The sequence below is a fragment of the Theropithecus gelada genome, chromosome 9, assembly GCF_003255815.1.
Source record: "Theropithecus gelada isolate Dixy chromosome 9, Tgel_1.0, whole genome shotgun sequence".
In the NCBI taxonomy this organism is placed as follows: domain Eukaryota; kingdom Metazoa; phylum Chordata; class Mammalia; order Primates; family Cercopithecidae; genus Theropithecus; species Theropithecus gelada.
The window spans coordinates 47,662,823-47,689,098 of NC_037677.1; the positions used below are offsets into that span (position 1 = coordinate 47,662,823).

The following is a 26,276-nucleotide window of genomic DNA, read 5'->3' on the forward strand; positions in this document are numbered from 1 at the left end:
TCCCAAACCCTGAGCCCCAGTAACATCACAGAATGTTACATACTGGAGGCCCCATCTTCAGTGTAACCACACAGAATGCCACTGCAACTCCACCCTGGGAATTCCCCATGGGATCTCAGGAAGGCCACACCTTCTGGGACATTACTTGGGATGTCATGATGGCTCAGGCTGCACTCGTGGTGACATCATGCACGATGCCAAATTCTGCACGCCCGGCCTCCAGTAATAGCACACTGAATGCTGTGGCAGCCCTACCCACAGTGATGTCACATGAGATGCAAAATTCCAGAGGGTCTAATGATGTCACCTAAAATGGCTTGATGGCTGGCCCCTAGTGACCTTAGCAGCCCCACCCCTAAAGATACCTCATGGAATGCCAGAGACTCTGGCTGTCCCCCTGTGACATCATATGGAATGTGCTGGCCCCTGCTAATATCACATAGAATGACTTTATGACCTGACTCCCATCACACCATCTTGGAAGTCCCCAACCCCCATGACATCACGAGGAGTGCCATGCAGGCCTGGCCTTCAGTGACATCACAGGAAAGAGGAGGCTCTGGACCCCACCCCCCACAAGCTGTGGCTGGAGGTGTTCCTTGGCTTTGCCTCCCAAACATGCCCACCAGCCAGTCCTCTTGGCCTCTCTAGGCGCATCCCAGTCACCTTCCTGGCTATAACCCAAGGACCAAGCCAGCTCCTAGTGTTGGCAGAAGCTAGATTCAGGCCAAGGCCTGAGAACCATCCTAGAAGGAGCCCAGAGAGGCTCTGGGGACAGTCCCTTGCCCCAGGTGCCAAGCCTGGGTGGGCCTCTTGCCAGTCCCTAGGCTTACAGACATGGATGGAAGCTCCTGCCAGTCCCCTCACAGGGAAGCCCCTTCCAAACCAGGATGCTCTGCAGTCACCAGTCACCAGTGTCCAGCCCATTCCCAGATGGGCTCTGCAGATGCAGCCCAGGAACTGAGTTGTTTCTGCATGACCACATTACGGGTCACAGAAACACTGCCCTACACCACATGGGTGATAACAGCAAGACCAGGACAGCCCTCTCCAATGGCTGTGAACCTGCCATTTCAGCCCTAGGGGCTATGGTGCCCTTTTTTTTTTCTTTTTCTTTTCTTTTTTTTTTTTTGAGACAGGGTCTCTCTCTGTTGCCCAGGCTGGAGTGCAATGGCGTGATCTTGGCTCACTGCAACTTCTGCCTCCCGGGTTCAAGCAATTCTCCTGCCTCAGTCTCCCGAGTAGCTGGGACAACAAGCACACGCCACCACACCCGGCTAATTTTTGTATTTTTAGTAGAAAGGGGGTTTTATCATGTTTGCCAGGCTGGTCTTCAACTCCTGACCTCAAGTGATTCACCCACCTCAGCCTCCCAAAGTGCTGGGATTACAGACATGAGCCACCATACCCAGCCTGTGGTGCCCTCTTAAAATACTGGCTACCTTGTGTCCACAGCGCCCCTTCCCCAGCCCTGGAATCTACAGAGACAGGAAAGGACAATACAGAAACAGACGCCTGGACTGCCAGGAAGCCACAGCATCTGCTTTGCAAATCCAGCCTGCCCTCCAGGCTCCACAGGGGCATCTTAGAGCTACTTAAGATTTCTTAAAATACACTTAGCCCTTACCCCCAAACTCATTGCCATAGCTTCTATTAATGATAGGAGTGTGTTGCTGCCTTGAGTGTAGAGGTGAACAAAGGGTAAAAACCAACATCAGCATGGGAAAGCAAAACAGTTTTCTAGACTGAGAGGGGACTCCTGGGGGCAAGTTGAGCTGCCCAGCCAGGCCTGTCCTGCAGAAAATTGACTTTCCCTACTCCTCTATGTGATCCCCAACATTTTATTATAGACATTTTTACAGATTTCTAGGCAGAAAAAGTAGAAAACATTCTAAAGTGCACACCTGAACACCCGCCACCATGGCTGTACCATAACATCTCACTCTCTTTGCTTTATCACACTCCATCCCTCCACATCCACCAGTCCATCTCATTTGCCAGGCATTTCAAAGAAAGCTGCAGGCACCAGCATACTTCTGTCCAGGGCGAATTTTGCAATGCCTGTTCTGTCCTAGTGAACTGCCCATGGGACTCCCCCACAGCAGGACACTCCCACAGTAAGGCTCTCTCATGGCAGGGCACCCCCAAATGCTCACCTACAGAGAAGGGGTTGTACCCCTGCAGGGCTGGGTCACTGCAGACCCCACGCAGGAGGGCCACGACCTTGGTCACAGAGGAGACACTGACAGGAAAGATGGGAGTTGTGTCCAGAAGATCATGATGACGGCATGAGCAAGGGCACCAGAATGACGTCCAAGAGAGGCGGGGGCCAGATCAGCAGGGCCCTCTGCAGGGCCATCTGACTGTCCTCCCTCTGGAGGTGCCTCAGAGACATCTTTCTCCCACAGGCGCGGGCCAGCTGGCACCAGCCTTCCCCGTCAGGTCTCCTCGCTTCCCCTCACCTGGACCTGCCTGGCTCTCCCTCATCCTCAGGTATGGGCTCGGGGGATGCTTGCTAGCAAGGGAGAGCTCAGCCTCCTGGGGTCTGGTCAGTAGCCAAGCCTCTGACCAGAGGGGAGTGGCTGAGCTGGATCCCCTGCCTGGCGCCTCTCCCGTGCAGCTGTGTCTGCTTGTCAGGGCTCAGCTGGCCTGGCCTTTGGCTGCCCCGAGCAGGGTCCAACATCCCTCAGGGTGGGGGCTGGGGGTGCTGATATCCTCCTCTAGGGAGGTGCTCCAGGCAGGATGGAGGCAGGCACTTTATGGATGACCAAGAGCCATCAGATGCCTTCACCCCACCACAGGAGCAGCCTGCCTGGGTGGGTTGGAGGGGGGCACCCTCAGACCCTTGCCCAGAGCCCAGGGCTCATGGAGAGTGCACTCCATTCACGATGCTTCCGCATCACTCTTGTCTGACTCCATCCTCCTCTTTCCTTTGTGTGTTTCAGAAAGGGCCCAAAGCACCCAAATCCTTGGAGCTGTGGTTTTTTTCTCTTGGATCTTTCTATCCGCCTTTGAGCATTTAAACGCCTCCCTTGAATGAGCATTTCATTCCCACTTCACTTTTCAGTCTTCTCCAGCCAATGGGCGCCTCTAAACCCTGGAAACCCAACCCTGGGCACAGCCTAGAATGGCCTCAGGGTGGAGCACCAAGCTCCTGTCTCCAAAGCCCCCAAGAAAGGCTGCAGGTGTTTGGAGGCCAAGATCAGCCCCCTGTCCCTAGGAGCCCTTCCGCCTTGCTGGGCCAAGGTCTTAGGGCACTCCCAAGGGCAGCCCAGGGAGGGCTGGTGCCAGAGCCACCTGTGAGTGCTGGGGGCTGGGGGCAGGGAGGCAACAAAGCAGGAGCACAGATGCCAGTATGGGCCGAGCCCCTGGCTTTGGTGCCAGCCTCCAAGCCCTCCAGTGTCAAGAGAGACAATGCCTTTCTCGGGATTCTTGTGAGGATTATGTCGTTAAACAGGGGATTATGTAAGGAGGGTGCAGAGCTAAGAGAGTTTCAGGAAAACTCCCAATCCAGGGAGGCACAATGCTGACCCCATCCGCTACCCCTAGAAGGTGCGAGGCTGGCTGGCTGCATCCCTGGGCTCCACAGGAAACAAGATCCACAGCTGGCAGAGGGTGGGGCTTGAGGGGCCAGCCCTGGCTGACCAGTTCTGAGCCAGCCTGCTGGCCCTAGAGGGGCCTGGGTGTCGGGGGGAGGGGAGGAAAGTTCTGTACAGGGTCCAGGGGAAAGAAGGCGCCAGTGAGGCTTCAGACGCACCCATGCCATCGGCTCCTATTTCCCCAGTTCTCTGGCAGCAGAGAGAGCAGCTGGGCTCTGCAGACGTTTCTGGCCATCATTCACTCCCAGTGTTCAAACCAGGCAGGCCCCTGCCTTCCTCCCCTTCTAGATCTGCCAGTGTAGATGTGGTGGGTGGAGGCTGGGGCAGGCGGCAGATAAGTAGGAAGGGTTCAGCAGCTCCCCCTCCCCACACTCCCAGGCTGCCTGCTTGGGTTGGGGCGGGTGTGGCAAAGTGCATTTTCATTGTATGATTAAATTACTGTCTTGCGCTGCTCTGCTGCCTTCCCATCTGGCCTCCCTGGGGTTTTGCTCATGCTCACCCTCTCACTGGAACCTTCTGTCTCCCCATGGTCCCACTCCCCAACTCCACCCTGGCTGATAAATAAGCAGGAGTCTCCTCAATGCTCAAAAAACCTCTCCCTGCCTGCCTGGGTGACTCCAGCTGGCTCCTGTCATGTCCCCTTTCTGCACCTCCAGACTCCTCCAGGAGGTGACCCACACATCCTGCCCCCAATGCCACTGCCTCCCACCTGCTCACACACAGCCATCTGCCTTTGGCCCCACTATTCCACGCATATCAATGACCTTCTGTATCCAAAGCCAGGGGTCACTGCCCCCCTCTAACTGACCACACCTGCCCTGGCTTTCCTCAAGTGTCTCTTGAGTCTCTCCTGCCTCTCTTCCTCCTGTCCAGGTCCACAGTTCCATTTGTGGCTTGGGTGTGGCCAGTAAAATGCCCTCGGGGCGCTGGCTCTCAGGGGCCCCCAGCAAGGCCCATTCTTGCATCCAAGGATGGTTCCTGGGCAGAGGTGGAGCCTGGTCCCAAAGGGGTGCCAAAGCTGCGTTTGAGGGCGGGAGAGCTCTGCGTGGGGGAGGGTCTTTGCAGTCAGGGGCAGCCTCTGGATGAGAGGGGACCATGTAGAAAGGGAAGGAGACTCAGGGAATTGGGGAGCTATCCCCCAGCAGGGCCTGGCCCAGTCTTTCTCAGATAGCCCTGAAGTCCTGACACTGGCAACCCCACAATGCCTGTAGCCCCGGAGCCCTGGGGCTGCTCATGCAGCTGCTCTTGCACGGTGTCCTGGCCTGGAGGCCTCCAAGGGTCCAATTCATTCCCCAGAACCCAGCTAGCCTCATGTCCTCTCCTTTTGGATCCCTCACAGAGTTAGATACAGTTCCGAGCGGCAGGGAGGACCTGGCCTGGGGGACCTCTAAGAATACATTCCCCAGCTGGGAGCCTCCAAGCCTCTGGCTGCTTATCTTCCCCTGCTGATAGATGGATGTTGCCGGGGAGGCCCCTGCCAGCCCCACAGAAGCCCTTGGAGGCTTGCCTGACCTTCAGTGCAGCTATAAACAGCATGGTCTGTCAGCACTGCTAAGAGCTGCCCAAGAAACAGCACTGCGTGCTCCAGCGGCCCCAAAATTCCAGGCATTGCTGGCACAGCTACCCCAGAATAGTCTCAGCCTGTCCCCCTTCCTCTCCCCAGAGACCCTCTGTCCTCAGCATGTTCCCACCACAGCTGGGAGAGTCTGATAAATAACTGGAACCGAAACCCACAGAGGAGGAGAGGCCTCTGGGCTGGTGCTCCAGGTGAGCCTGCAGGCGGGGTGCCTGAGACCCTAGGGACAGAGGGCTTCCAGTAGAGAGGCAGGCCCCTCCTGGGCCCAGGCTCAGCCCCCCAACTCCACCAGTCTTACAACTTGTCCCGGTAGACACCAGGTGGAAAGTTTTCATAAGTGCCTGTTAGAAAGAGCTCCCACAGGTGTGGAAGGCATTATTTATTTATTGATGTATTTTTGAGATGGAGTCTCACTCTGTGAGACTGGCCTCCCCTGTGGTTCTGCTCATGCTCACCCTCTCACTGGAACCTTCTGTCTTCCCATGGTCCCATTCCCCAACTCCACCTTGGCCGATAAATAAACGGGCGTCTCCTCATTCAAAAAGCCTCTCCCTGCCTGCCTGGGTGGCTCCAACTGGCTGTGCCTCCCCGGATTGGGAGTTTTCCTGACTCCCCAGACTGGAGTGGCAGTGACACGATCTCAGCTCACTGCAACCTCTGCCTCCTGGGTTCAAGCTATCCTCCTGCCTCAGCCTCCTGAGTAGCTGGGATTACAGGCATGCGCCACCACACCTGGCTAATTTTTGTATTTTTAGTAGAGACAGGGTTTCACCATGTTGGCCAGGCTGGTCTCCAACTCTTGACCTCAAGTGGTCCGCCCCTTGGCCTCCCAAAGTGCTAGGACTACAGACACGAGCCACCACGCTTGGCCTGCTATCCCCATTTTAAGGGTGAGAAAAACTGAGGCTGAGCAGGTAAACAGACTTCTGAGGCAACACAGCTGAGAACAGCAGAGCCTAACAAAGCATACTCGTCTTCCCCAAGGTGGGGGCATGAGAGGTGTGAAGAGGCGAGAGCCCAGACCATGGTCCCAGCCTCTGGCCAGCTGCCAGGGCAGAGTCCGGGCTGGGCTTCTGGAGCTGCTCCCTCTCTGCGCTTCTGCCCCCTCCCCACTTCCTGGAGAACTGGCTGGGGTGGGGTGAAAGGGCAGCTCATGTTGCAGGCCCAGCCACACCTGTCCAGGATAAATAAAGGCATTTCCCCGCCACCCTCCGCTCCCGGTCTCCCTCTTGAATCCCCTTCTCTGTGAGTCCGCAAGAGGAGACCCTCTGAAGGGAGGCCTTGAGGGGCTGCTGCCGCCCCAAGGTTGCTGCCATGGACCCCCGGGAGCCACCACCCAGCCTGCAGGTGGCCTGTGTCCTTCCAGGAGGAGCCGCAGCACACACCTGCAGCTGAGAGGGGACAGGTCTCCCCGGTGCCTCCCTAGTAGTCCCAGTCAGAGGGGTGAGCAGGCCAGCACGGGAGTTGGGGTGAGAAGACACAGGAGATCCACCCATGGCCATCCCTGTCCTGTGAGCAAACTCCAGCCTCAGTTTGCCAGGCTCTGAAGTGAGGTAACGATCCCAGCCTCGTTTGCCTGCCCACCCCACAGGGTCACACACTCTTGCCTATGGTGCCCTATGGCACAGCCTCAGGTCCTGGCTGGGGTGGGAGTGGAGTTCCTCCAGAGAGCTCTGGCCATGCCTCCCCCGTAAGGGGATGTCCCTGGTGCAGAAGGGCCCTGCGAGCCCCAGCAGTAAATCCTACAGCCCTGGTGGGATGGCAGGGCTGTGTCCACAAGGCCTGCCCTGCCAGCAGCACGGAACCAGGACACAAGCCCAGGCTATCAGCAGCCCACCACCAAAATTTCTCAAGAGGTTCCAAGCCCCAGGAAGGGCTCCAGTTCCCAGTCCAGCCTGCTCCATAGCTCAGGTGATTTGGGGTATGCCCCTAAAGGAAGCCGAGAGGCCATAATGCCCATCCCCCAGTGCCCTGCCTGGGCTTCGGGTTCTATTTTTAAAAGTCCCCCCAGTCATTGGATCCAGCACATCCCTGCATACCCCCTCCCCGGAGTAAGGACATTCCTCCTGTTATCTAGCTTAAGGCCTCTGGGCTGCCATTTAAGCCCCTGGCTGGCTGGGGCCAGGTGGCACATAGACCCTGGGTGAAGTCATTGGCTATCCTGAGTGCCAGTGAGCCCAGTGGCCAATTTGCACCCATAGGGATAGGGCAGGGAGCACCAGCAGGAGGCCTGGAGATGGTGGAGCTGGGGGAGATGTGGGCTCAGTCTCAGGCAGGGGAGGCCACAGGGCCCATGAGAGAGCACACAGAGGCTCCACCTTGTACAGGAAGAAGTCCTGCAAGCATGGGGGTGGGGAGCTGTGCAGGGCAGTGGGAAATCCACTGGGGCTCACATGCCCACAGGTCACCACCTCATGCAAAGTGTGCAAAGCTGTGGGTTTCCAGGACCCTGTGGTCTCCAGGGCAGTAGATCTGGAGGGGTGGAGTCTCCAGGTTAGAACAAGCCACATCTCCAACTGAAGGATGGAGGGCAGGGCCTGTTCCCTGTGCCAGAGCCAGGCCAGCACCCACCCTGGAAGCATGTGGCCTCTATGGCTATTATAAGGCTCTCACAGCATCCCTGGGTGGGGCTTCTACTTCTGGGGTTCCCCCAAGTACCCATGGAACCAAAAACAGAGACTGCTTCTCCAGTGGTGGCGTTGGCTCCTGACCCTCTGCCCAGGCTCCCTGGTCCCTCTGCCAAGCACCTTCAGGCCTTGCCCACTTTGGTGCTTCCCCTCCAACCCCTTCCTCCAGCCCCCAGGCCCAAGGCAAGTCCCAAAGGCCCCAGAGAAGAAACTGTCCCCTTGTTCCCCTAGTGGGGCAGTAGCCCAGATACCCCTGCCCACCCACTACCCTCCGGTGACAGCCTGGGAGCCTCCCGCTCCTGCCTTGTGACCAGAACAGCACGGCCAGGGGCTCAGCCACCAGGCAGGGTTGTCCTTGCCCTGTATGCCTCACAGTTCATCCTGAACCTTGGGGTCTTCAGCCCTGGGTCTACCAGTGCCTTGCCGGGGAGTCTCTTTGTTTGACAAATACTGACGGAGCGCCTACTACGGTCTAGATGCTGTTCCCCCGTCAGTCCCTGTTCCTGGAGTGCTTCCTTGGGAGCATGGCTAGCTTTCTGCCTCTCTGGTGTTGCTGTCTCCAGCCAGGCGGTAGAGTTACTCAGACAACCCGATGTTCTGTGTCATCTGCATTAGGCCATGCTGCTCCCCATCACAGACACTGCAGGACAGGGGGCCATCTCACCAGGCCCCAGCGCTTGCGGGGAACAAGTCGTGAGACAGACAAAGCAGCCATGGTGAATAGGGAGGACCACCCAGCCCCATGAGCCAGGGTGCTGGTGTCTCAAGTTTGGAATGGAGCGGGTGCCCAGTACTCAGTCCAGCCCAGCCCCACACTCTGACAGCAGGACAGCCAAGGTCAGCAGCCTGTTTGTCCATCTATCCAACTGCCCATCACCTGCCCTCTCCATGTTGGGAATGCTCCCTTCCCAAAGCAGCTGCCCACATCTAGGGAAATGCTAAAGGCTTGGGGGCACCCTAAGCCCACTCTAACAGTGAAGGGATCAGGAAGGCGCTGTACTCTGTCCAGCTACCTGCCTGCCTGCCTGAAAACTCAGCATTTTCTTCTCTGCTAAAAACACCTACCACCTGCTCATGATGTCTCACATGCATAACAGGCCGGCGGGCTCCTGTGAGCAAACAGCTGTGGCTGAGACCAGAGGACCAGGCCAGTCCCAGGGGATGGGGCATGCTCTGCTTTCTGAGAGGCTCAGAAAGGACAGACAGACAGACACACAGCGTGCCCGCCCCGTCGGGTGCCAGGCTGTGGCAGGGTGCACTCACCCGGGAAATAGTGAGGGGCATGTTGAAGTCCTTGCCCCCCTGCAGACGGAAGCCCCAGGGCCCAGGCCCAGTCAGGGTCACACTGTAAGACATGCTGGTGCTGTCAGCGGCCGCCTCTGCAGACAAAGGGTAGAGAGGGTTGAGTGAGAGGGCACTCAGGCGCTCCGCCTGCCCGGTCCACACCTCTGCCCCTGCCCCTGCCCCCCGGCCTTGCCTGCTCTGTCCCTTGCTGCCCAGCTGGGCTGCGTGGAGCTCTTGAGAGGCTCCTAAGAATAGCTGGGAGCGAATGCCATCGACACTGATATCTGCCCTCGGCTGCGCCCATAAATGGACTGTAACCCTACACTGTCCCGCCCGCCTGCGGCCTCCCAGCCGGTCCACCGTGACTCACACGGCTAATATAGTCCCTGGGGAGGGGTGTCCGGCACCCAGCACCCCCCAGGGGGGAGGAAGGGGGACTAGCCAGGTTGGTGAGAATGCTCTGGTCTCCTTGCTCCCGTGTCCTCTGGAGAGCAGAGACACTCGCTCTTCCTGCTCCGTGGTACCCATCCTCTTGCTCAGAAGACCAGGGGTTGAGCTCCCTTGGGCAGGGGCTTTGCAGCCATGTGGTCCCTGCCCAGGATTCTGGGGTTGTGCTTTATCCAGTGTGGGGTCCTGGAGGTGGCTTGGCCTGAACTGAGCCTGCAGCTGGTCTGTGACTGGCCCAGGGTTGTCCAGCCATAAAAATGATCATAATAGCAGCAGCTCCGGGCATAGCCAGCCTCAGCATGCGCCCTTCACTCCCTGGGATCCTGAGAAGCTGCCACCTGGACCCACAGGAGACAAAGCTCCGGGAGGTTAAATGACTTCTCCAAGGTCACACAAGGAGTGGACCCGGGCCACACTGGAGCCCGGGCTGATTCTTACAGGATGCATGCCAGATAATGGGCTCCCAATGGCCACAGAAGCCTCCCAAAGCCCTGGTCCTGGGCAGCTGGCCCTCTGCCTGAACCCCTTGGCACAGGGTCTGAAAGTAGGTCTGAGGTAGGCCCATCCCCTCCAGACCCTCTGGGGGCCCAGCCAGTTATTCCTGGCTCTCCTGTCTTATTTGTGCTCTGGAAAACTTGACGGCAGCATGGAAAGCTCCAGCTGCCAGTGCCACACGCCAGGCCCCGTGCCCTTTGCGCAGGAATGGCAGGGGGCAGGGAGAAGGGAGGAGACGCCATTTGCTCAGCTGCTCGACACAGGGCCAGGAGGGGCAAGGAGGGGGAAGCACGTGTGGCATGTTCAGCCTGTACCCCAGAGACAGTGTGTTCTGGGTGGGGGGCCTCAGCACCTTGGGACTTCTGCCAGTGTGGTCTTTGGGCCAACCCCTTCCCCAAGAAAGACCTCAGGCCCCTATGTGGTCTGGAGATAGATCAAGGCCCACCCTGGCTCCTTGGTTGGAGAAACTGAGGCTCAGGGGAGGCAACTGGGTTGGCTGCTTGCTGGCCCTCTTGGAGAGCTCTGGCTTGGACCCTCAGGAGTCAGTAGAGGCCTAGGTATGAGTCATTTCTCAGCTTCCAGCCTCACTCCTGGGGCCTGGCACATGCAAGGTGCAAGGTACGATCACCCATATTACGGGGTTGTTTTGTTCTTGCCCAAAGTCACAAAACTATCAAGCGGAAGAAGCCAGGAAGACTGTCCTTTCCCCCGCTTAATCACCTCCTTCATCCTATATCATGCAGCCCAGCCCAGGAGGCCAGCAGTCCATGGCCAGCATCCCTCCCCCGTACCATTCCCTGTCCCTCTCTGCAAAGCCCCATGTCATCCATCCCTAACTCCAGCCTTATTCCCTTTCGTAGGGGTGTCTGTCCATCCTGCCAGGCTGGAGAGGACCCAGCAGCAGGGCATAACCAGTGTGGGAGAAGGAAGGCGCCCACCCCCAGGGCCAGGGAGCTGGGGGAGGCTGTACCTGGAGCTGCACGCTCTTTCTCTGGCCTCTGGCTCCTGCCTGATGAAACTCGCCTCTGGGGAAAGGGAGGGGTGGCAGGAGAGTGCTCTTAAAGGCGAAGGCCAGCCTCCCTCCATCTGCCTCCCTCGGGAGACGTGAAGCCAGTCAGAGAGCAGCTGGTACCCATGGGCTGGGCGGAGCTCAGTGGCTCACTGGGGAGTGAGTGGGGACAGAGGCCAGCCTGGCCTTTGTCCCTTCTCTGCTGTGCTCCCTGCAGTTTGAGGTGGGCCTCAGAGTGAGAGTCCCAAGAGTGGGGACAGAGGGAGGAGAGGAAGTGAAGTTGCTGGAGGCATCAGAGGCCAGGCCCTGGTTCTCTCCCATAATAGCACCAACAGGTAGAGACCATATTTTGTCTGAAGACACCTTCTCCACTTTTTATTTTCCTATACCCTGTCAGATCCACACAGCCCTGGGAGGAGCTTACATGAAATTATTCATTCCATTACATGAAATGAATTACAGATGCAGAGTGTGCACGCATGTGCTTGGTGTGCATTCAGATAGGTAACTATGCGAGAGCGTGCCTGCAAATGCCCGTGTGCACAAGAATGTGGGCCACAGTGGAACGGTGCACTGGGGGAAGAAGCCAGAGGTGAGTAACCGTTCCAGTGTGCAAAGGGAGGTCTGTGCTTGGCTTCAGCTGTTGGCAGTGGGAGATGCGGAGCTGGCCTTCCTATGCCAGTGACAGGCCCAGCCTGCGGACAGAGGCTCATAAATAGCTGGTGTGTTCTCTGGAGCCATCACCATTGTCATCGCCTGGACAATTGCAGCACACAGCATTTGAGGAGAGGCAGACAACTCGGGAAGCGGGAGAGCCTGGGCACACACCCCTCAGGCTGGGCCTGGGATGCGGCTGCTGAGCTGGAAAGTGGGTGCGGAGGACGTTGTGGGGCAGGAGTTTTGAGGTGTGGAGAGGGGACATGCGGCTAGGGCTGCGAATCCTGTGCAGCACGGGTGACAGGGCCACTTCCAAAGCCTGCAGGCCCACAGCATAATCCTGGGTCTGTGTACATGAGGGAGACATGGGGGGGCTGGATGTGTCCCAGAAGAAAGGGAGAGCCAGTGGGTGTCCTACATCCTGGAGTCCTTGCAGGGGAGCAGCCCCTTGGTCTGCAAACAAACAGCACGCATCTGTTTAGCTGAGCAGCAGTTCACTGGGAGCAGTCTCCCGATGACCCGCCACATGCTGGGTCACCGAGCGGTGGGGAGGTTGCAAGGAAGGGCCAGGTTGTGTGCTGGGTCAGGGATGGGCCTTCCCAGAGTCCACATCCCAGAGTAGGAGCCAGTAACGCCTAACACTGCCTGCAGAGCATCTCCTGGGATGCTCCCTGGGCTCTTGACTCCCAGGGTCACAACTGAACTCATCCTCACCCCCACTACCCAATCCTCTCCTCTCCTCTCCTCCACATTTGGAGAGTCTGGCATCACCCCGGCTCCTGCTGCCCTTAAATGGGTCACTCGTTGCCTGCCCTGCAGTGCTTCCTTCCTCTAGTCTTCACCCTGCAAAGCTGACCAACCCCCTCCCAGGGCTTCCTGTCCCTAGGTCAGGTCTGGAGACACCTAAGCCAGTCCCTGATGGGGCCTTGCCTTCCCACTGCTCCTACCACCTCCGGCCCGTCTTCCCTTGTCCTATGTCCCCCACTGCCAATCCCCAGGGTCCCTCTGGCTGCTCTCAGGGTCACAGAGAGACATCCTGTTCCAGGACATACTGAGCTCCCTCCCCTGTGCCCCTGTGTTTGCACAGTCACACAGGCTGTATCCTCATCCTGGACAGATCAGTGCTCCCCCCACTCCCCATCCCTGCTGCCTGCAGATCCCTGCTTCACCTCTACCTTCCTGGGGAGCCTCAGGGACTTGCCTCTGCTTTCAGTACCCTGCGTGCTCACACCTCGTTGGCAGCGCTTATCACATGTGTGTGGTGATTGTTGATGGCTGCCCAGCACCCCACCCCAGCCTATCCCTCCAAGACAGGCACTGTGTCTTTCATCAGTGCCTGGCCAGCCTGGGGGTCACTGCCAGGACTTTGTCCTGGCATTTATGGCATGCACAGTGCCCGGGCTCCAGGACAGGGGGCGGTGCCCCCAGGGGGAATGCTGAGAGAGGCTGAGGCTACCCAACTGCAGGTACAGCCCAGGACTTTCGTTCTTGGATGCACAGGGACACAGCACTCAGGAAGGAAGGAAGGCAGGAACGTGCCTTTGGCCTTGGACTAGCTAGGGAAGCCAGAGAGCCCAGGAGCCGAGCTGGGGGTGTTGTGTGGGTGTGACAGGAGGGGCAGATGGGGAGCTGTCAGCTGGGGCGAAGGGCTGCTTGGGAGCCTGTGCACACGACATTTCCAGTGTTCTAGAATATGGCCTTCTCTAATCGCCATCGACATTCCGTTCCATAGGCACTTGGGCCGACAGCTGGCCTTCTTTTAATAGCCACAAGTATTCTGGGTGACATCCTGATCTCAGGGCATTCATGGTGAGCACATCCACAGCTTGCAGCCCCTTCCTCCGCAGGCATGTCCAACCTTGCAGTCACACAGAGAGGCACACACCACCCACACTCACTCATATGCACAGCTTAAAGCAGACACATTGGGGCATGCTCTGTCACATGTCACTGGGTGTTACAGTGACAGAGCATGTGCCGGGCACATGGCCACACACATGCTCGAGCTATGTTCTGCCAGCTGCAGACCTCCTACTCTTATCAACACACACATGTACACTTATCATGGCACAGCACAACCAACAGCACTGTGCAGAGTCAGAGTTGCATGATCACACACACATACACACACGCAGACCACATGCAAGCCTTGCTCAGAGCATCTCAGAGTCACAGAGACCCCCAGGCAGACAAGGAAAAGCTGAGAGGTGCTGGGAGCAGGTGATTCCTGGAGGGCATTGCCCCTGCCCAAGAGAACAAGTCTCCCTTTCCTGGCCTCTCCCTGGGCTATTGACCCCTAATCCCCACCCCTTTACGGATTGGCAGGTACTGGGCCCAGTCACCTTCCCTGGAGTCTCTGCTTCCTGTCCCTGGGGTCTGGGGGGCGCCTTGGCTTCCAAGTCCTCCAGACCCTGACCGTAGAGGGACCGCCCATTCGCTTGCTGGGCGGCTCCCCACACAGCTGCTGCCTCCATGTGTGTCCAGCCCTGGGGGAGGTGAGAAAGTGACTGTGAGGTGAGAGGGACAGTCCGTAGCTTTGCTCCTGCCCTTACCCCACCAGGTCCTCCTCCATCCTCCCAACAGGTATTCATTGCAGGAGGCCCCTGATACCATTTGCATGGTTGCTGGTCACCAAATAAACCTCGTAAATTGTGCGTGCCTATGCTAGGGTGTGTGTGTGTGTGTGTGTGTGTGTGTGTGTGTGCGCGCGCGCGCGCGTGCAGGTTTGCTCCCCATCTGAACACCTGCAGACCTCCCTAAGAAAGTGGCTATTTATATTTTTGAATACATGGGTGGTCTTCACGAGGGTCTAGGCCTCCATTAACAGATTAGATTTCTCCTTGGTGACTACAGTGGTTTACAGGAGGGACCCCTGAGAGCTCCTCTCTCAGTCCCTCAACCAAGACACCTGAAGATGCAGCCAGTGGGAGGAGATCGCTGGCTGGTCAGTCGGCAGCAGCTCTTGCTGAGGCCCATAGAGGGCGCTGTAGGTAGAATTAAGGAGGAGCCCAAGTGTGGCTGGAATAGGAGCCGGTGGTGCACACAGCTTTCCTGGGGGCATCTAGGGGCAGCAGAACTGCAGGCACCAAGGAGCGCTGACACCCATCCCTGGGCACACCTGGCCCTGAGGAGGGTTGACACCTACCCTGGGCACACCTGGCCAGCGCTGATGTGAGATGCCTGTTTTCCCTTTCAGAGGAGGATGTGGAGCCTCAGAGGGGGTAAGTGACCTGCCCAGGCTCCCACAGTGAGCACGTGGTAAGCTGAGGCTCAAAGCCACATCTCCCATCTCCAGGGCCCATGACAATCCTGTGAGCTCTTCAAGGCTCCCAGGAGGAGGGGGCTTAATGCTGAGGAGCAAGGAGCTCCAAGCTAACTCCTGCCTTGACTCTCCGGAGCCCTATCTAGGGCCAGATGTGCTGATCTCTTCAGGCTGCGGCTCTAGGGAGAGTGTCAGTGTGGAAAAGGAGATGGCCTGGAGTTGGAAGACCTGTGTTCAATCCTGGCCCTGCTCTTGGGAACCCCCAAACCATCCCCTCTCTGGCCCTAGTGCCCCTGCCTATCAGGGAGGATTATGAACTCCATGGGGGTGTTGGGATGGTCTCTTCCTGTCAGGGTGCCAGCGTCCTGAGGGTTCCTGAGTCTCAGAGGTAGCCCCACCAGGGCCCATGTTTCCCCCAGAACCCCAGGGCTGCCTGAGGAAGGGATGGCCAGGTGCAAGCTGGCGAAGGCCCAGCGTCCTTACCACCTCACTCTCTGAGCCCAGGGACTCCTGGCGCCTCCGTCCAGAGATCCAGCTGAGGTTGGAGGTATGGCTGATCAGCGTGGAGCGGTGGGTGGAGCAGTAGCTGGGGTAGGGGTGACTGTGCCGGCGTGATACACCCAGCAGCACCCCCAGGAAGGGCAGGTGCTGGGCAATGGCCACCCTGCAGGGGCCGCACATCTGATTAGGGCCAGGGGATGGGCAGACAGAGGCAGGGGAGGGGATGGATGCACAGGGTGGTACAGGCCTAATGTGTGGTGACTGAGAGCCTCTGGGGAAATGGGGAGGCCCAGACCCTGGAAACTATGGCAGGTGATGAGGACAGAAAGACAGATGCTGGATGGGGAGATTGACAGGCTCACAGGGCTGGTGGGAGGGACAGAGAGATTCTGAGTGGTAGGCATGCAGGGAGAGCCTGGGGATGTCAGTTCCAGCCCCCAAGTGGTTGGCTCAAGCCACATCTCTGGTAATGGAGACCAGGGACACTCCTGAGCAGCCTCTGTGCTGGACGGGTTCAGGCCTGCCACTGGCCTTGGGAAGGCGGTGAGTGACGGACACCACCAGGCAAAAGGAAGCACTGAGGGAGAAGCGGCCTTGCCGGGTTGCTATCAGCACGCATACTGGCCCAGAGCCACTCCAGGCCCCTGCCAGGCCCTGGGAGCAGAGCTGAGCTCTCCCTGCTCTGGTCTCTTCAGGATGACACTATCAGGGAGGGCAGTGGGGGAGGGGCTTAAATTCACAGGGCTGTCCTGGCTGCCCTACACCCCAGGTCTGAAAGGTCCCATAGTTAGGATCGGATACTGCCCAGGGAGCCCTGACCTCCCTCCACACCGTGCCCCTTGGGAAGCTGGGATGGGGGAGGGAGGCACACCAACTCCAGACCCCACTCAGTGTCACTAGCTGCTCCCAGCTGCTGGTGGCCCCCATCCAACACACATACAAGAGACAGGAAAGGTGGTGGCCTCTGCCCCCATCTGCCGGCCAGGCCCTCGGAGGCCAAGGTTGGGGTTCTGGAAAAGAGCCACACCTGTACTTGGGGTGGGTGATGGCGTAAATGATGGGGTTGTGGATTGCAGAGGCCTTGGCGATGACGGCTGGCACCGAGCTCATGTAGGGTGTCAGGACATGTGCATACCTAGGACAGAGAAGGTGTGGTCCCCAAGCTAGCTGGCCCTCCTGACGCACCTTCTCTTCTGGGCCAGGCCCTGTCAAAGCCCAAATCCTAATCAAGCCCAAACCAGCACCACTAAGTCAGCCCCACAGGGAGGAATTGGCAGTGCCAGGATAATTTTTTCTTTTCTTTCTTTTTGCTCTATCGCCCAGGCTGGAGTTGCAGTGGCGTGATCTCAGCTCACTACAACCTCTGCTTCCTGAGTTCAAGCAATTCTTTTGCCTCAGCCTCCTGAGTAGCTGAGACTACAGGCTCCCGTCACCACACCTGGATAATTTTTGTATTTTTAGTAGAGATGGGGTTTCACCATGTTGGCCAGGCTAATCTTGAACTCCTGACCTCAGGTAATCCCTTGCCTTGGCCTCCCAAAGTGCTGGGATTACAGGCATGAGCCACAATGCCCGGCCTATGCCAGGAGAATTCTGATCTGAGTGAGAAAGAGGGAGCAGCGGGTGGTTGAGTGTGTGGCTCTGGAAGGAAGATGTGCCGAATTTGGGGTGGAGGTTCCCAGGTCCACTGTCCCTTGGAGCCTGTGCTGCTGGCGACGCCCCACTTCCCCCCATTGACTCTGGCCCTCGGACCCTCTGCCTAGCTCTTCTCATACCCAACCCCAACCGTGATGCCCATTCTTGCCCTGGCTATTGTAGAGAAACCCCACAGTAGGGGCCTGGGGGGACCAGGCCATTCCTCCACAAGAAGGTCTTCTATCTAAGCACTTCCAAAGTTAAATAGCCCTCACTTCTGAAAAACACTTCTGAAGGTAAGCCTGCATCCGTGCCGCTGCAGATGTCACAATCCCCAGACTCTAGCCACAAAGGGCTAGAAGGGCAGCTCTCAGGGACCCATTCCTGGAGACGGGCAGCACCTCTGGTCATGTGACCACAGCCCAAGCGGAGAGAGAGGAGACCTCAAGAGGAACTGTGTGTTCCAAAGGGGGCTAGCAGGCCGTCCGCCCAAAGCTTTGTGGGGCGCAGAGCTCCTCTGCATGTGCCCTGGTGCTTCCAGGAACTAGGTGGCCTCCCACCCACCCCGGGGCTGGGCACCTTACCCAGGGAGAGAATAAGCTGTGAGGCTGGTCTTAGGGTGCAAGGATGGCTGGCCGGGGTTGGGCTGGGAGGAAGAAGCTGCCCAGGCTTCTTGCTCCCACCCCTACCTCTTCAGCCTCTTCCCCAACTCTTTACCACTGCTTACCCAGCAAAGGCCACCAGGGCCACAGCAGAATAGGGAGCCCAGGAGAGCACGAAGAGGAGGATGACCAGCAGCATGATCTTGGCCATCTTGCACTCGCTCTGCAGCCGCTGCCGCTGCCACAGGGACTCGCCACTGCCCTTGCAGGCCCCGAAGGTCTGGAGAGCCCTAGGAAGGACGCATAGTCCAGGTCTGACCCTAGTCGGGTGGCAGCGAGCACCAGGGTCATGGCTGCTGGGGGAGCCTCCCTGGACTATCTTTGGAGGGCACTTGGGAGAGTGTCATTCCTTCCAGCAGTGCAGGCAGCTGTGACTTCCAGAAAGTTTTCTGTGACACGAGGGTCTTAGCTGCCCCCCACTCCCCCTTGATTCGGTGTGCCTTCTCTGCTCCCCTGGCCATGTCTAAAAGCCCTCCCCGGAAGCCCTTGTCTCCTGAGGCTCACCCTAGACATTGCTGCCCCGTAAGCACGTGCTCAGCCTGCCTTCAGGAGCCGGGCATGCTCTGGTAGGCTGGTGCAGGTGTGAGTGGTGGGGCAGGGGCCACCTGGCAGAGGGGCCGGCCCCCCTCCTGTAGCCCCCCTCCATGCTCGGCTCTTACTGTCCTGTCTCCCGGATGGCCCTGAAGATGAAGATGTAGCAGTAGATGATGATAAGCAGAGGGAGGAAGAACACGAAGCAGCAGAGAAGCATGGTGTAGGCGCGCACAGCCGGTGTGAAGCTCATGTAGTCCCAGGAGCAGGATGTCAGCAACCCCTCGGGCACATAGGCACCTGGGAGCCAGGGCAGGTGCTCAGGCTTCGTGGTGGCACTGACCAGGGCTCCTTATCTGGCAGGAGCTTTGTATGTGGCATTCGGGTCCCCATACACAGCCCTGGCCCCTGACCTGGCCCTGTCCAGTGCAGTGAGGAAGCTGGAGGGAATTGGGATGGCCTGAAAAGCCCACTGCCTCCCATTCCTGCTAGATTTGAGCAGAAAGCTCACCATAACTACAAGATGGTACTTGCCAGGGCTTCAGCCAGAGGCCTAGTCTTGCCCCAGGAGGGCTACCACCTTGCTCTCCACCCTTCCACCTGCAGAGGCCTCACACCCCAGCCCCCTGCCTAGTCTGACTCAGCATGAGAAGTACCTGTCACTTTGCCCCACCCAGAAAGCCTCTGTATTTTGGGATCAGCTGCCCAGGAGGTCCTTTGGCCCCTGATGGGGCAGTGTCAGTTTCCCTTGCTGCTGGTCACATCCCCTGAATGTCCATCTGACCTGAGGCTCAGGTAGTTCCTGGGCACCCCTGCCTCCATCAGCTGGCTGCCCCAAGTCCACCTACTTCCTCTTGAATGTGCCCCTCCCAGCCCATCTGCCCCACTTCCAGTTCCAGCATCCCACTTACTCCAGCCAAAGAAGGGTGGCAGACTCCAGGCCAGGGCATAGAGCCAAACGCCCAGCAGGACAAATGCTGCGCGCCTCTTGGACGCCACACCAATGGTGGCCAGCGGGCGTGTGATTACCAGGTAGCGGTCCAGGGCGATGGCCGTCAGGGTGATCATGGAGGAGATGCCAAAGAGAGCCCCACAGAAGGCATAGAACTCGCAGCCTGTGGGCACAGCCCCTGCTCTGAGTCCTGGGGAGGAGGGTCTGGGGATGGGGTGGACTCTGCTCTGGCCCTCGCCTCACAGGAAGAGCAGGCCTGAGCACACTCCACCCCCTCCACCTGCCACATCTGGCTAAGGCTGGCAGAGGCCTCAGGACCAACACTGCATCTTCCATTCTTGCTTACTTACAGGACTGAGGGCAGCTACCCACTCTCTGCCCAGGCGCAGCAAATCACCTCCTTTGGGCCACCCACCATTGTGGGCATCCCCAGGTCAAAACCCTCCTCCTCCCTCGAGCAAAAGGGAGCCCCAGTATCTACCTGTCTCCCCAAAGAGCCAGTGCTTATAGAGGCTGCTGGCGAAGAAGACAGGGGCCTGGGTGAAGGACATGAGGAAGTCGCTGACGGCGAGGTTGATAATGAACATGTTGGCAGGTGTCCGGAGGCCTCTGCTCCTGGAAGGATCAGAAGCTGTTAGGAGGCACTTCCTGACACCTCCAGAGCTACGGGGAGCTTCCCACACCCCTCAAGTATGCATGCGCACACATGTGCCACACACTCACACATGCACACACACATGGGCATGCAGACAGGCATGAGCTGCCAGGCCACAGAGCTATCCCACTGTCTAGCAGGGACCAGCCGAGCAGCTGTTGAACCCAGCAGTGTGGGCTGAGTGAGGACCCCAAGACAGCTCCCTCAGAGTGAAGCGGGGGGCAGTTTCTCTCCAAAATCTGAGGCATGGCCCAGCGCAGGCTGGTTCTTGGGTCATGTCCCTTTCCTCTTCTCGCCCTCGAAATTCCTCTGCACCACTCACACCATCTCCTTGGCCAATTCACTGGTTTCCTTGAGTCCCTCCAGGCCAAGATCTCCCTAGAGGTTTCTCCCCAGGCTCCTCCTCCTGCGTACCCTGACTGTGCTTTCCCATGGCTTCTCACGCCTCCCTCCTCCTCAGGTCCCCCTTCCACCCTCCCTCCAGTGTCACATCCTGCCTGGGCCCTGCCCTGCACACTGTCTCTGTAGTCCTCACCCTTGGGGATGGCAAAGGGCAGAGGAGCTGATGGCTGTGCACCACGGCCGGGCCAGGCACTTTCACCAGCCTCAGCTCCTGTCATCATCCATCTTTGCATCCACCCTGAGGGAGGCCTCATTGTCCCCATTTTCCAGACAAGATGCCCCCACTCATGAAGTGACTTGCTCTGGTGCACCGCACTTAGTAAGTGGCTCATTTGTGGGGCAATGCACATCCAGGAACTTACTGCATCATCACAGTGACTCCATGAAGCACAGCTCCGTTTTGCAGGTAAGAAAAGTGGGCTCAAGGAGGAGAAATTAGGTGCCCAGTCCCTTAGCTAGCAGGTGGGAGAGCCAGAGGGCTGTGTGGCCCTGGAGCCTGGGTCTCCTTCTCCATCTGCCTGTCTCAGTCACTGAGCCAGGCAAGGGGGCAGATGGAGAGCAACACTGGGGGTGGGTGTCAGGGATGTTTGAGGGACTTGAGGATCCTGGTCCTCAGGAATGCTCTTTTTTGGGGGTAGGGGTGGAGTCTTGTTCTGTTGCCCAGGCTGGAGTGCAGTGGCATGATCTCGGTTTGCTGCAACCTCTGCCTTCTGGGTTTAGGTGATTCTCCTGCCTCAGCCTCCTGAGCAGCTGGGATTACAGGCCCACACCACCATGCCTGGCTAATTTTTGTTTTTTGTTTTTTGTTTTTTTTCTTTGAGACGGAGTCTTGCTCTGTCACCCAAGCTGGAGTGCAGTGGCCGGATCTCAGCTCACTGCAAGCTCCTCCTCCTGGGTTCACGCCATTCTCCTGTCTCTGCCTTCCGAGTAGCTGGGACTACAGGCACCCGCCACCTCGCCCGGCTAGTTTTTTGTATTTTTTTTTAGTAGAGGCGGGGTTTCACCGTGTTAGCCAGGATGGTCTCGATCTCCTGACCTCGTGATCCGCCCGTCTCAGCCTCCCAAAGTGCTGGGATTACAGGCTTGAGCCACCGCGCCCGGCCAATTTTTGTATTTTTAGTAGAGATGGGGTTTCACATTGGCCAGGCTGCTCTCAAACTCCTGACCTCAGGTGATCTGCTCACCTTGGCTTCCCAAAGTGCTGGGATTACAGGTGGGAGCCACTGTACCCGGCCTAGAGTGGCTCTTCAAGGCAGGGGGAGGATGCTCTCTGGGGCAGGTGATGGCAGAGGTGTGCTGAGAGCAGGGCAGAATGGTCAGAGACCCACATATTCTGGGCACACACACCCTCCACAGAGGATGCACCTGGGTCTCAATTAGTGCCAGTCAGTCAGGCCTCGCTGGACCATTTTTGGCTCTTTCCGTGACCTTGAGGAAGGTCTGGGCCTGAGATCATCGAAGGCATGGCCCTGCCCTCCCTGCCTAGGCTCAACACTGCCCTGGCCAGAGTTAGAGCCAACATTCCTGCCCACATGTTCTTCCTGTCTGCATGGCTGCCACCCTCAGTGCCCTGGGCCCAGCACCACCAACCAGGCACCTGCAGAAGGTATAGATGACCGTCAGGTTGCCCAGCATCCCCGTGAGTCCCACCAGCAAGATCACTGTGCCCAGAGTATAGTGGGCATGGTCTGGAACATCAACCGTGGGGAAGGGGACCCAGGCAGCAGCCCAAGTCCCAGCTGCCTGCAGAGAGACAGAGAAACGAGGGAATCACATTATCCCTTGTCACCTTCAAATAGTCCTGAGAAGGAAGTTAGGATTCTCAACAGGGCAGGAAAACTGAGGCTCAGAGTGGCAAAGCCACTGGCACACACAGCTCGCAAGTGGCCAAGAAGAATGGAAGTGCAGGTCCTTTCCAGAGTCGAGCCCAAGCTCCTAGACCATGGCACAGGGGCCTTCTAGGAGTGAGCTCAGATCACCTGCTAGAGGCTGGTAGGACAGACAGATATGTACCTGGCAAGCAGGGACATGGCCTGGGTCACCTTATCTTTCCTTAGGGAGAAGGCAGAGCCAACTCCTGGGTGCATCCCTGCCTGCAGTATGGACTCCAGCCCAAGGGCCCAAGACAGTGTTTGAGGCCTCTAGACGCTGGGGTTGTGAGTTGGGTGGAGCCCCTCTCAGGAGTCCTGTCCCCTACTGAGCCTTAGAGGAGAAGTTGCATTGCCCCTTAGCGTAACTGGGTACAGCTGACCTTGATGCCTGGCATGAGAATGAAGGGAATTCCCTTTAGAAAGAAAGCTTAGGCCTGCAGGGTCACTGAAGGGAGGTCATGACCATATCAAGTCAGGACAAAGGGATTTAAACACTCCTCCCACCCTAACCCCTTTCTGGGGTAGAGAGGGTAGCTTGGTCTCTGTCCTACCCCAGTGGCCCCTATAGCTACCGGAACCTTCCCATCCTGTCCAGCACCTGGGCCAGCATCCCCAGGTCCTGAGGGTGCCCTCAGCCCTCCCCAGCTAGCAGTGGTGTTGATGGAATATGGCCCTGGGCCTGGGCTAGGATGATGGAGGTGGCAGAAGGTACCCAAGGCTTCACTGTGGGCTGGGCAGATCCAGAGGCCCAGGGTGTGCCCTCCTCTCTGAAGGGCTCCATGGGGCATCCAAGCAACCTCTAAAAGGAATGAGTGCAGCCAAGGACAGGTCTGCCCATTCCAGCCCCTTGTCCTCAGGGCTGGCCTTTCTATTCCTTGAATGCTCTCCATTAGGGAGGACATTGCCTGCACCTCCTCTATCAGCCTGTTTATCGGGGGCGGGCTCAGGGAGGTCCAGTAATGGCTCAAGGCCCCACAGCAGAGTTCAGACCTTTTCTATCTCCCGCTCAAAGCCCCTGCGTGTGGCCAGGAGGGGACCAGGAAGGGGATAAGGAAGTCTCTGTGCATGCACATGCTGGCCCAGGCTTACCGTGGGACTGCCGGACGGAAGCTGGCCCAGGCTGGAGATGCTGCTCTGGGAGCTGTCCCACCTGCTGGGTGGGGCTGGGGTGGCCATGCAGCTGGGCTCCTGGGTTGGGCTCGGCGGGACTCTTGGCCCCGAAGGAGGGTTCATCCTGAGTTGGGATGGTCCTTGCTTGAGCCCACAGAGAAGTCAACGGCACAGGGAGCTCAGGACTTCAGTTGTGCTCAGCCTCCCAGCTTTCCTCCATCCTCAGAACCCCTGCTCAGCCTGCCCGCTGCTTTCTCCTGTGTCTGGTGCAGATCCAGCCTGGAGCTGCTCTTGGGGCTGGCGGTTGCTCTGTGTCTGGTGAAGCGCAAAGGAGTGAGTGTCACAGTTATGGTGACTCAAAGCCACAGAGTTCATCCCCATCTTTATATAGTGGTGCGGGAGCTGCACATGCTCAGTCGCTCCATGCCTCCAGCTCACTCCGACCAAGGTCCCTGGGTGTCTATCTACGAAGGTCTGATGATGGTGGCGTGAATGTGTGTGTGTGAGTGTGTGTGCACGTGTTTCAAGGGAGACTTCTGGGATGATGGTGGCGTGAATGTGAGTGTGAGTGTGTTTCAAGGGAGATTTCTGGATGATGGTGGTATGACTGTGTGTGTGTGTATGCGTGTGTGAAAGAGTGTGTTTCAAAGGAGACTTCTGGGATGATGTGGTGAATGTGTATGTGAGTGTGTGTGTGTTTTTCAAGGGAGATTTCTGGGATGGTGTCGTGAATGTGTGTGTGTGTGTAAGGGTGTGTGACTGTGTGTGAGAGTGTGTTTCAAGGGAGATTCCTGGGCTCGGGCTCCTGGACATTGGGCAGAAGGCTCTGTCCTCTCCTTTCACCAGTCTCTGTTGTGTTTCTTCCCTGAGCTCATCAAGAACAGCCTCAGCTACCCCCAAGAGCCCCCAGAGCTGTTTGTGGGCAGCTGAGGCTGTGCAGCTCAGCCTCACCCTTTCCACAGTGGGCCCTACCGCTATGTTTGGCCACCATGAGCCATGGTGTTTTCACAGCCACCCTGCATAGAACCAAGGCTGGTCATCCCTTCACAGATGGAGACAGTAAGAGGATGTAGCATTACGGTGAGATCAGATCATGAGGTGGCTTTTGCTTGTTTTGGATAAGAAAGTTTTATTTTTAAATTTTATTTATTTATTTATTGAGACAGAGTCTTGCTCTCTCACCCAGCCTGGAGTGCAATGGTGCCATCTTGGCTCACTGCAACCTCCGCCTCCCAGGTTCAAGCGATTATCCTGCTTCAGCTTCCCGAGTAGCTGGGATTACAGGCACCTGCCACCACACCCAGCTAATATTTATATTTTTAGTAGAGACAGGGTTTCACCATGTTGGCCAGGTCGAATTCCTGACCTCAGGTGATCCGCCTACCTCAGCTTCCCAAAGTGCTGGGATTACAGGCATGAGCCACCGGGCCCGGCAGAAATTTTTAAAGTATAAAGATTTTTTAATTTTTGGAGGAGTCCCGGGAACTCACCCAGGCCTGCAGGCCTGATTCAAGTTGAGGATGTCAGAAGTGGAGGGGACCCCGGGCCTGCCCCTTGCCCTGTCTTAGAGGAGGCAGCAGGAGCTGGAGAGAAGGGAAGCTGAATACACGGCTGCCAGGGAGGGCCGCTCAGGCTAGGCCTGCCACAGAGGCTGCGTTTAGGGGAGCCTGACCGGGCAGCGGTCATCCTACGCGGGGGCCATGTCCTGGCACAGTGCTGGGAGTGGTGGAGCCCTGGAGTGGACAGAGATATCACTCCTCTTCCAGAAGTTCCCCCAGTCTTTACAGTTCTCCCAGAGCCCCAGGTTTAAGCAGAAGTGGGAGCAGCCTCACTGGGAGCGGGAGCTGCACTTCCTGCAGCTGCCAGCCCATGGCTCACACTGTCCTCCTCCTGAGGCTCTTCCACTTCAGGGCTTTGGCTCACAGAGGCCACCCTGTGAGGCTGAAGGGCTGGCTTTGCTTTCTGTCCCTAGGCTCAATGCCAGCTGTTTGCATTTTAATGTAGGGGTTTAACAATTCCTCGCAGCTGGGAGCAATTCTGAGTCAACACAACGTCCCATTCAATATGGACCCCACTCTCTAACCTGCTAATTAAGGCAAGGTGCAAGTGATGGAGCAGGCACGGGAGTCCAGGGGAGAAGTGCTTGTCAGGTGGACACAAGAGGCGGGAATCCACATGCCATACCCAGGGTGCCACAGACCTCAAAGGAGCACCTCAGGGAAAGGTCGGAGGAATCAGAGTCCCCCGCCTGGGGCCTTTGGAAGCCAATGTCTCACCTGGCAATATCCTTTCTCCATGGCCTGCACACTGCAGCCCTTGCGGGTGACACTGAGATCTCCTCAGGGCCCAATCCCCTCACTCCTGTGCTTCTGTCCCACTGGGGAGGCCCCCCATGGCTCTCATGCTCCCAACCTTGGCACCCCACACCAACCTGGCAGCTCGTCTGCCTGGAGCCTGCCATCCAATGGAGCCAGGAGGGCCGTGTGGGCAGCCTCAGCCTCCAGGTGTCTCCTACGACTACTGCTGCCCAAGCTGTCCTGGCTGGAAGCTGTGGTCTGACCTGTGGAAACCCTGGCCTTCCATCACCCCCCTCCGACCAGGTGGCTCCTGTCTTCCTGGGTGCCTGGCTGTGCTCACCTTCCCTCAGCACTTCTCCTCCTCTGCAGGCTTGGCTCAGGGTGGGGCCCAGCCTCTTGAGACCTGGGATCATTGATGGTCTCATGGGCCTGTGCCATCCAAGAATCTCAACGCAGGAACAAGTGTGGAAGGGGTCCTCAGAGTCTTCCCAGTCCCCACTCTGGCTGGTCTCCCACTCCCTTGGAGACCATCCTGGGCATCTCCTCCTCCCCTGGTGCCATTCCCAGGGGCAGGCTGACCTCAGTGCTTGGTGCCAGGGTTGCCGATGGTCCCAAGGACCCCTGCACTGATAGTGACATTTCCCCTCCTGTGGCCCCCTTTGTTCTGGTTCCTCCCTTCCAGCCCTTGCTTCCTGATGCAGCCT

The 26,276-nt window shown here is 57.9% G+C and overlaps 2 protein-coding genes across 5 annotated transcripts in view; both read right to left on the minus strand.

Annotated features, from left to right (window-relative positions):
* Positions 1-11,059, minus strand: part of LDB3 (LIM domain binding 3) — a 68,658-nt gene extending 57,599 nt beyond the window's left edge. The window contains exons 1-2 of one of the 3 annotated variants that reach the window (XM_025396200.1): positions 10,999-11,059; positions 9,066-9,181 (exon numbers count right to left, since the gene is read on the minus strand). In XM_025396200.1, the coding sequence (XP_025251985.1) occupies positions 9,066-9,158 (93 nt within the window). In that variant the 5' untranslated portion in view covers positions 9,159-9,181; positions 10,999-11,059. Of the gene's footprint in view, positions 1-9,065; positions 9,402-10,998 lie in introns of those variants that run through there. The other 2 variants (XM_025396197.1, XM_025396199.1) reach the window with 2 other exon arrangements.
* A 325-nt stretch (positions 11,060-11,384) lies between these two features.
* Positions 11,385-23,627, minus strand: OPN4 (opsin 4). Of its 2 annotated transcripts, XM_025396201.1 has the most exons (11): positions 23,255-23,627; positions 21,890-22,037; positions 20,657-20,687; positions 19,719-19,852; positions 19,197-19,400; positions 18,414-18,585; positions 17,820-17,984; positions 16,485-16,592; positions 15,440-15,620; positions 14,037-14,180; positions 12,109-12,147 (listed from the first exon to the last, which is right to left on the minus strand). In XM_025396201.1, the coding sequence occupies exons 1-11, from the start codon at positions 23,396-23,398 to the stop codon at positions 12,109-12,111; spliced, it is 1,470 nt and encodes a 489-aa protein (XP_025251986.1). In that variant the 5' UTR covers positions 23,399-23,627. The 2 variants fall into 2 exon arrangements, with proteins under 2 accessions (XP_025251987.1, XP_025251986.1); XM_025396202.1 differs by lacking the exon at positions 20,657-20,687 and having other exon boundaries at positions 11,385-12,147; positions 21,892-22,037.
* Between the last annotated feature and the right edge of the window lie 2,649 nt (positions 23,628-26,276).